Source organism: Paralichthys olivaceus, chromosome 12, assembly GCF_024713975.1.
Source record: "Paralichthys olivaceus isolate ysfri-2021 chromosome 12, ASM2471397v2, whole genome shotgun sequence".
In the NCBI taxonomy this organism is placed as follows: Eukaryota; Metazoa; Chordata; class Actinopteri; order Pleuronectiformes; family Paralichthyidae; genus Paralichthys; species Paralichthys olivaceus.
The window spans coordinates 23059438-23069246 of NC_091104.1; the positions used below are offsets into that span (position 1 = coordinate 23059438).

General features: G+C 40.6%; 1 protein-coding gene across 1 annotated transcript; it reads left to right on the forward strand.

Annotated features, from left to right (window-relative positions):
* Positions 1–3512: 3512 nt before the first annotated feature.
* On the forward strand, positions 3513–9015 carry LOC109628007 (alcohol dehydrogenase 1-like). Its single transcript, XM_020084858.2, has 9 exons — positions 3513–3665; positions 4471–4572; positions 4780–4921; positions 5547–5634; positions 6000–6219; positions 6667–6927; positions 7095–7227; positions 8539–8677; positions 8769–9015. The coding sequence occupies exons 1-9, from the start codon at positions 3648–3650 to the stop codon at positions 8797–8799; spliced, it is 1134 nt and encodes a 377-aa protein (XP_019940417.2). The 5' UTR covers positions 3513–3647; the 3' UTR covers positions 8800–9015.
* The last annotated feature ends 794 nt before the right edge of the window (positions 9016–9809 follow it).

The window sequence follows — 9809 nt, forward strand, 5'->3', positions numbered from 1 at the left end:
CAGGGATTTTGGTTTTATACAACATTCTTTATCGACGTATTTATATTGTGGGAATGAATTACGTTTTCTTTGAGTTATCAGTTCCTGGCTGGAGGTCCAGGGAGGCCCGGGCGGACACACTTAAATGGTCTTGATTAGTAATTGGACTGCACCATGTTCCACATAATCATGGGGAGGGGCATTGTTTTATTCAGATTTTTAGTGGTTACATTTGTGACTACTGTTTTGATATTTATGTTTTCTTAGTTTCTTAGTATGTTTCAGTCTACCTCCCTGTGTGTTTGAGTGGCCTGATCAGCCACTTCATGTGTTTCATGTTTCCCCTGTGTGTCAGTTTGTTCTGTTGACTTGTCTTCAGTTGCTGCCTGAGTTTAGTTTTATAGTTTTATTTTAGTCTTATGTGCCCAGATTTGTTGTGAAATGTATTTTTGCCTTTTTGTTAATAAAAAACTCCTTGCGTCTCTCTGGTCTACCTGCTCCGCCCCTGACAACCTGATGAGCTGGACATGAGTTTTATCTTCTGCTCAATGGGCGAGGTCAAGACGGATTGTTAGGTTTCCTAACAGGTCTGCTAATGGTTAATATCTTGACTAATTTTAAAGTAGAGAATGGGAGTATGTGGCTCCATCAGGAGCTCAAAGGCCCGCGTGTTGTCTTTTATGTAAGACTTTAGCGTGGGTTTGGGTTTAGCGTCTGATAATCTTGATAATCTTTAACACTTAAATGTCTTTCATTTAGACTTTTACACCCAGAAAATGACAGGTGTAGTAGGTTACAGAGCACCTGGGCTAACAATTTATCGTCAACATGTTCTAATCCACTTCTGGTTAGTTCCAGTCTCCACCAGAAAACCTCTCCTTCTCCTGCGAGCTACACACATAACCAGAAGGTTTTAGTTTTCTAAGATTGTGACAGAAGATATAAATAACTCCAGGATTCTGTTTTGTGCTCTTGTTAAATTTTTAAACCCAATACCAAATGATAAAAGTACAACCTGAGCACATTCATCGCCACACAACACATCCCATGAGACAAACAAGCAGTACACATTAAACAGCAGCAATAAGAAAGAGGACATCTCGTAAACATTAATCCTACCTAAGGTTAGCGGCAGGTTTAATCATTAAGTGCTACTATGACTGCAGGTTACAGCAGCAACTTATCGACCAGTTCCTGTGTCTTGATGGCATTATAGAGGCAGTTGAGTGGGTGAGTGACATCGTGTGCGTCCAAGGTCGCGATGCAAGCGATGGCCTCACCACTGAGCTCAGAAGGGTTGGGTGTGGTAAAACCTGTTATTTTGGGAGCAGTTCGAGGATGCATGTGTTAGTGTTGTTGGACTAACAGTGGACAAGTGGAACAGTGAAGCAGAAGGTGTTGCATGATACCTTTGTACAACAGTAGAAGAGGATGTGGGCTGTTTGTGGATGACAGATAATCTTTGGTGGCTTCTTTTTGTAATTCCTTTGTGTACTGTTTCCTGTGTTCTCCAAGGTAGTAGAAGCTGTAAAACGTTTAAACCAGAGATGTCAAACTCAAGGCCCGCGGGCCACTTCCGGCCCGTGGTACAATTATATCTGGCCTGCGAGAAAATATCACGTCTATCTTAACTGGCCCGCCGATGCACAATGCCCGGCTAGACACGCACGGAACGAGTGCCCCTCCTCACCTGCCAAGTATTTGGTGTTGGTAAATTATTTTTCGAGTGTTCCAGAGTGCTGCTGTCTGCGCCCCGTCACTAGACACAATAGTCGTCTCACTGATGCACACCTTCACTCCATCTTGAAGGTTTCCACAGGACAGATCCTAACCCCAAACATTAATGAACTAGCAGCCAAGAAAGGATGCCAAACATCTGGTTCTGTCACATGTAAAAGAAGAGTGTAGCCAATCTAAAGATGTTTTATTTTGCAGTTTATCCAATATCCTGTCTATCCTGTTTAATAAATGTTGACCCTGTTCGGCCCTCGACGTAGTCCCAGTTTTGAATTTTGGCCCTCTCTGTGATCGAGTTTGACACCACTGGTTTAAATAGTTTCCTTGTTTATAGGGTTCTGACCGGCTGCCTATAGCCATTTCTTTTGTTCCTTAACTTTAGGTGGAGGTGATAATTGTCACTGGGTGAGGTGGGTAACAGTGCTGTGATAGTCCAATGTGGAGATGTTGTTTGTGATGAGAGACAGAATTTCAGTAATATGTTTTCACGCTATCTTCATCTTGGGCCCTGAGTATCAGAGAAACATGACATTACACCTGGAGTTGCACGAGGGAGCTGCTTTGCCCTCTACATGATTGATTTAGGGTGATAATCGAGTTGAGGGACGTTAGAACTATTTTGTGGGAGGGGATGCTGACTACTTCCTCTGTCTGTCATCTGTGGACGATAGACTTTACCCCTCACAACGTTATCGTTTCTTTTGTGGTGACCCACCCAAGACAGGACTGTAGCAGTGCGGACTAAACTGAGCTAATGACCCGGCCCAAGGCATTGATTTCAAATATCACGTAAATTGAGAAGTTTATATGTAACAGAACAAAGCGTCTTTAGTTTCCTGATGATACAAAGGGTTAATTTTGAAGAGGCTGTCACGCATGTTCACATCAATCATGACAGGACAATAAAGTTCTTTCATAAAGAGTCAGAAGTCATGAAGAGAATCATAGGCCCTTGAAGGTACAAATATTTGTAGCCTACTTTAACAAGAGACCAATTCTGAATGGAAGCTGCCGATTCATGCCCGTCTGACCACAGAACTTTCAGAAGGTCTGAAAGGAGGGATAGTCCTTCCCCGGCACACGCTGCACTGATGGAAGCATATTGCACTCACTTGAGAAAAAGAAGAATCTGCCTGCTTTTTTTGAAATAATGATGAAAATCTTCTTGTTAATTCTGAAAAACACAGATGCTTTTCTGATTTAACAAGAATTTTGCAAAGTAAATTCTGCTCAGTTTTTCTGAATTAACATAATAGTCTACTGTGTAATCCAGCAAGAGGCCAATGTCCCACCTGTTTAGTCTAATCCGGTTTTATTTTGCTTTGTGTTTGGAGAAACTCTGTTATTTAAGTGTCTTACTGTTGACGATGTAGGTGTAACCATTCAGCACTGTCAGAGTGTTGCTTATCAGGGTTGGGTTGATATGCTGGTGAGAGCTCCTTGCAGGATTTTGAGGTATAGGACCTTTTAAAATAATACATGTAAATATATAATAACAACATTTTTCCACTTGTTGAAGTGGTGGCATGGGGTTGTAGCACAACACCAAAAAAAGAATAAAAAGAATCTTGAAAATAACTGACAAGGTGTAATAAGTTTAAACAGTGTGTTTATCTCCTCTAATGTAAATTTAAAATCACTAGCCCGACCCTAACCATACGAGCATTTGAGGGAATCTACCGTACAGCTGAATTCTGGCCTAGTTTTAGTTTAAAATCCTCATAAACCTTTTTGAAAGATCATGTCCTTAATTTCAGACGCACAGAGAACCGATAGATAGAACAATATTCTAAGTCCCAGCCCATCTGAACGATTGCATAACTGCTCTTCATTGCAGCCTTATAAAGCTAAAGTCCAGCACAGTGTGTCTTTCTTGCAGGGCTGCACTTCTCTTCACTCTTCATCAACTTCTCTCTCTCTTTGCTGCAGAAATGGCCACAGCTGGCAAGGTAGGAACATTATTCTCTATGGAACTTTGATGTTCGGCTGTGATGTTTTCATGAATTTTTCACAATATTGTCAAGTCAGGCAGGTAAGATCACACATATTAGAAAACAATGCAACAGAACTCACATTAAAACATTTTACCCGAATATAATGTAATTTTACAGAGATCGTTTCAAACTTGAATGCATTTGATCTGTGTGTGTGTGATAATTCAGTTGCCAACGTGTGCATGGGTGTAAACAGTTGCAGTGCCCTCCTCTGCAGAGTTTTAATGTTATTCTTTTTGAAGATTTGTGAATTATTAGCTTAGAATGATTATTTTCACTGCTATAATTCATTTATAATAGTGAAATCAGTTATTTCTGTCCCCTCTGCATCAGTTATATTTCTTGTCCAGATTTGACTTGGCACACAGTCTGAAACTATCCTGACATGTTCACACAGCTGTTGATATTGGCACGCATGAATGGGGGTGTAGACTGACAAAGGTTCAAGAACAAGAATTTTTTGCTCCCTACAGTGATAACCTAACATAAAAAATGCTTAGTGATATAAAACAGTGACACCTTCAGGTGACAGTTTGACCTGAAATCACACAGAGTTACATTTTATCCACTGTTCAACTTAACATTGACAAAATAAAATACAAACACACTTGAAATTTATAAAATTTTGGGTTAAAAGCTTTTTTGGAAATTGCCTTATAGCACTTTTCCAGAAACCCATCCAAGTGTAGTTTACCTGGGGCAGCATGCAGGAGTGTGACGTTTCATGCTGGGTATTTCTTGTGGGGTCACTGTCCTCTAGGTCATCAGGTGCAAGGCAGCAGTGGCCTGGGAGCCCAACAAGCCGTTGGTGATTGAGGACATAGAGGTAGCCCCACCCCAGGCCGACGAGGTCCGCATCAAGGTGAGAAACATTCACTTCTTTTTTTCAAATAATGCACAAATATATGCTTCTTGACCCTGGAGGCAATGTAGATAAAGTTTAATCCATTCTGCACACTTTTACGTTTGTATGTGTGTTTTTGAAGAGACACCACCTTCAAAATCCTTCAGAATAACTGTTTGATTATATTTCAATTGCCCATTTTGTGAATATCTTCTATTTGTGCAGATCTTGGCAACTGGGGTGTGCCACACGGACCTTTACCACATGTTTGAGGGCATGAATAAAGATGGCTTCCCAATTGTCCTTGGCCATGAGGGAGCGGGTTTTGTCGAGAGCGTTGGGCCAGGTGTGACTGAATTCCAGCCAGGTCAGTCAAAGCATGCATTCTCAATTTGTAAGTGGTGGTGATGCTGAAGTCATGTGACAGTGGTGGAATTAGTTTAATTCAATTCAAAACAACTGATTTGTCCCTGGAGGGCAATTCATACAATCTTCACATTAGCTTTTTACCACTGGCGGTTATATTTAGTTCTTCAAAAATCCAAGAAATGGTAAATTTATGAAGAACTGATCAAAATTTTTAAGTTTTGTTTGTTACAGATTTCTGCCTCAATCCAACAGCCAATGGTAAACTCCAAAAAAGGCATTGGAAAGCAAGGTGGTACTAAATTCCAGGTTAGGGTACAAAAATACTTCTCTGCACCCCTCAATTTGTGCCGTTATGCCCATTATAAGAAAACAAACCTTTTCACAGTTCAATTGTTATTTCATATGGAGGAAGCTGCCATGGCAGAAAAATAAAAAACGTATCAGTGTCTGGTTGTAATTTTTCACGTTATAAGATACCTCATTTTGATATATTTGTAATTTGATATGTTCTGATGATGCAATAAAGTGCTACTAATCTGCTTTTTTTTCTTTTTCCACAGTGGCGGCAATATGATTATGTAATTTTGTGAATTGACCTAAAATTCACGTTTTGTGAACTCCAGGTGACAAGGTGATTCCTCTGTTCATATCCCAGTGTAGAGAGTGTCGCTTTTGTAAGAGTCCCAAGACCAACCAGTGTGAAAATGGATGGTGAGCTTATCTGTTGTATTTTTCATACCCCTCAATAGAATGTTATTGATGAGAGAGTACAAAATAATCAGTCAACACATTGTGGATTTTTCTCAAAACTTAATTAAACACAGATCAAGTCATTACACTTTAATTTACAAACTCTCTGCTCCGCCTGCTCACTTTTCTTTTTAACTGCCATGAGCTGCCTGAGCAATGCTCCCCCGCTCAGCTGATACAAAAATTTGAGCTACGGGTTATTGTTACATGACAGAAACGAAAAATACATTTAATTTGTTTGCATTTAGCTTTCCTTTGCAGATATTTGTGCAAATTTGGTCTGTGATTGTATCCACATCTAAATAATGAATCATTTCTCTGTTCAGGGCTAATGGTCATCATGATGTGATGGCAATGAAAGACTCCAGGTTAACCTGTAAGGGGCAGAAGATTCTGCAGTTTATGGGAACCAGCACCTTCTCAGAGTACACTGTGGTGAAGCAGATGGCTGTGGCTAAGATCGACCCTGCTGCCCCTCTGGAGAAAGTCTGTCTCCTTGGATGTGGAGTCTGCACAGGGTTTGGAGCAGCAGTTAATACTGCTAAGGTGTGTGTCTATCGCTACTGCTGCTATCAGACATGAACTGAACTCCGCAGATCCTGCATGTGTGAATAGAAAACACAGAGGATGTAGTTTGTGGCGATAAGAGCTGTTACCAGTGTCTGTCCGTGGTAATGAAAACCACGTGATCCCACAGCAGAGTTAACACATCACTTCCTTCCTCTGTCTGCTGCACCCAGCAGCTCCACCACTTGCCTTAATAATTTCGAGGATCTGATGGTGTTGTAAACGCGTCTGTGCAGAAAACCTCCCCCTGCGTTGTGCATGTGTTAAAGGCAGACTTTTTTACAATCCAACAATGGACATGAAATCCTCACTAGCTCAAGACATATGAAATGTGGCTCCACTGTATTCAGGGCTAACTGGTGTTATATGGAATATGAGAAAGTGCTGTTTAAAGAACCATGTTTACCAGACTTTTTGACACTTCAGGTGGAACCAGGCTCCACATGTGCTGTGTTTGGCCTGGGAGCTGTGGGGTTGGCTGCAGTCATGGGCTGCAAAGCTGCTGGAGCCAAGAAGATTTTTGCTGTTGACATCAATCCAGAGAAGTTTGAGAAGGCCAAAGTGTTCGGTGCGACTGACTTCCTGAACCCCAACGATCAAGATAAACCTATCAGCCAAGTTCTGGCTGAGATGACTGATGGAGGAGTGGACTTCTCTCTGGAATGCGTTGGGAATGTGGCAGTCATGGTGAGGCACAGAGATGAAGTAGATCTGTAGTACTTCTCAAGAACTTTAACTCAAGCATTAAAAAGTTAAAGTTTTTCGAAAGCTCATATTTTGACAGCATCTCTACTCTGGGGATTTGAGCCCCCATGGATACTTGCCCTCTGACTTTGTGCTGTTTCTCCATCCAGCGCAGTGCTTTGGAGTCTTGTGTGAAAGGCTGGGGTGTCAGTGTGCTGGTTGGCTGGACGGACATGTATGACGTTGCTTTCCGACCCATTCAGCTAATCGCCGGACGCACTTGGAAGGGTTCTCTGTTTGGAGGTGAGACCCATCTCAGTCAGACATGACCATCCACTTTAATTAAAACACTACTTTAAATGTCATTTTCTAAAAGTTGTCAGTAACAAGAAGGTGGTCCTTACCTCACGTGAGCTTTGGAGAGAGTACATGAAAAGAGATATAAATTCATAAGATGAATCGATGCAAAGAGCAAATATTAGTTAAGATCAAGAAGGAAAATAAATAATTCTCATCATAAGTTTCCATCTGTTGTTAACACTGAAAGGAACAAATAGAGCAACAATGGAAAGTTAGGGAGTTCATTCAGGTTTCAGGTAAGGCCAGCATTCTTTTCTTGCCAACTGGCAACCAAAGGCCGTTCTTGTATTTATTGATGACAGCTGTTGTAGCTCCTAATGCCTTTTAAAGAAGTGAGTCACTTCTTGGCGGATGTGCCTTCTAATAAAACTTGTGCATCTGTGCAGTAGAAAGGAGGAAGAAAATTCGTGAGCCGAGGTGTTGCATACGATAATACGATAATTTTGTGAAACTTCGTATCATCAGTTGCAGTCTGGATAGTAAAATAAGTATTACGTCTGTATTTACGCATCTCTTCTCACATCACGTATTTTCAGCCAATCGTGCTTGTGACAATGAACATTTCCCATCTGGCAAACCTGGGCTCAATACACCGTGTGTTAAAACAACGTTTTTAGTCACAATAGTTTTGATTTGTAATTTCTTTCCGAGCACAGGTAGCAGAAGAGGACATGAGTAAGCTATCAGTGATTTCTAGAACAGTATCTGGATACGCAGCTGATAACTAGCACACAACCCCACATATGAAGAGAGTTTGGAGTTTGTCGTCTCCATTTTAAACCAGAGGACAGCATGGATTAAAAACCACTGGTCTGCTCTGAGCACAAACACACTGGAGCTATTTAGAAGCTATTTTTATTAGAAGCAAAGATTTGCCTCGTAATGTGGTTGTTGTTAGCAGCCAGTTGTGAGAAATTGCAGATTGCAGACAACTTGATACACCCCACTTCTCACTCCCCTTTCAAGTGTGTAAGTAGATGAGCCTATGGTTGTCCTCAGTAACGTAAAAAACCCAAAAGGCCCTCTCTAGAGCCTTTGGCTAGCGTGGGCAACTGTGCAGCACAGCGGACATAGGACCCACTTATAATGTACGTATAAGAATGTCATCATAAAGTGACAAAAACAGATTATTAGTTCCAGGTGATTATACAGTAATGAAAACATGTATTTACATTATTTTCAGTTCCTGTTCATAGATTGTAGATTGACTCTTTTGGTTCTTAATAAATTAAGTGTGTGTTCTCTGTGGTGCAGGATTTAAGAGTAAGGATGGTGTGCCTGAGATGGTTAAAGCCTACTTGGACAAAAAGGTGAAGCTGGATGAGTTTATCACTCACAAGATGACCTTGGAGCAGATCAATGACGCCATTGAACTGATGAAGCATGGCAAATGGTAGGTTTATACTTTCCTCTATATTCATGGTTTACTTGCAAGTCATACAAATGAAAATTTAACAAGTATCTTTTTGGATTTTGCTCCACAGCATCCGGACAGTTGTGAGTTTTTCTCCGTGACGACACCACTGGGGCACCAAAAAATGTTTACCCCTTTGATACACAACGAAGATCAAAAGTGAGAAATTAGTTTTTTGTTTTCTTTGCAATTAATGAATTTCATGTTTCAGTATTCCATGGATTTCTTGATCACTGGTTTTAGATCATCACAACTTCTTATTTTCCATTTTTCTTTGCTTGCATTTTGAATAAAAAGAATTTGTGTATCAAAAATGACCCATGACTTTTGGTTTTGTAAATGTTTGCTGTAAGGAACAGACTATCTGCCAGCCACACATTTCAAAACTCAACACATTTGCATTTGTAAGGATCATTACCTACAAAAAAAGTAATAACTATTTATATTTAAACATTGGGTCAGGTAACCTTGGTCACTTCAGATTTCCACCCCTCCACGAAAGTTCATGTATGTTGAGTTCATTTGAGTAGTTTCTGCATAATCCTGCGTAAAACAGACAAATACACAACTCCCTGGTGTCTGGAAAAACAGACACATAATATTATATGAATATACATTTCTGAAAATGATTTATGTGCCTTTTCTTATCTTTATTTAGACACATTTGTGTAGTTTCTTTTTGATTGAGAGCCAGTTTATCCCCTTGGCATATATCACTTCTGTGTGTATTTATGTTAAGTAGGCTGTGCAGTGCAGGATTGGGCCCAACAGGTGGAGGCGTGGCCTGCCTTCACTCAGCGACACCGGCGTTTCATCTCCCTCTTTCTGATTGGCGGATCACCATAACGCCGAACCAATCACCAGAGAGTATCTGCCCTATATAAGCTCCAGCTGATGCTTCACTTGGGTGGTTGATTAGCAGCATGTCACAGATCATTGTTCCAATGTCCTTATTGACTAGTTCTTGGTTTTGTCTTTACAGGCATCAGATGTGAATTCATTGTATGACTGTTAAACTTAGTGTGTTTCTGTAAATTCTCACTAGTTTCCATGGTGCTGCTCACTTTGTGTTTTGATAACAGGGTTTAGTGTTTATTAGTCGAGATTATTT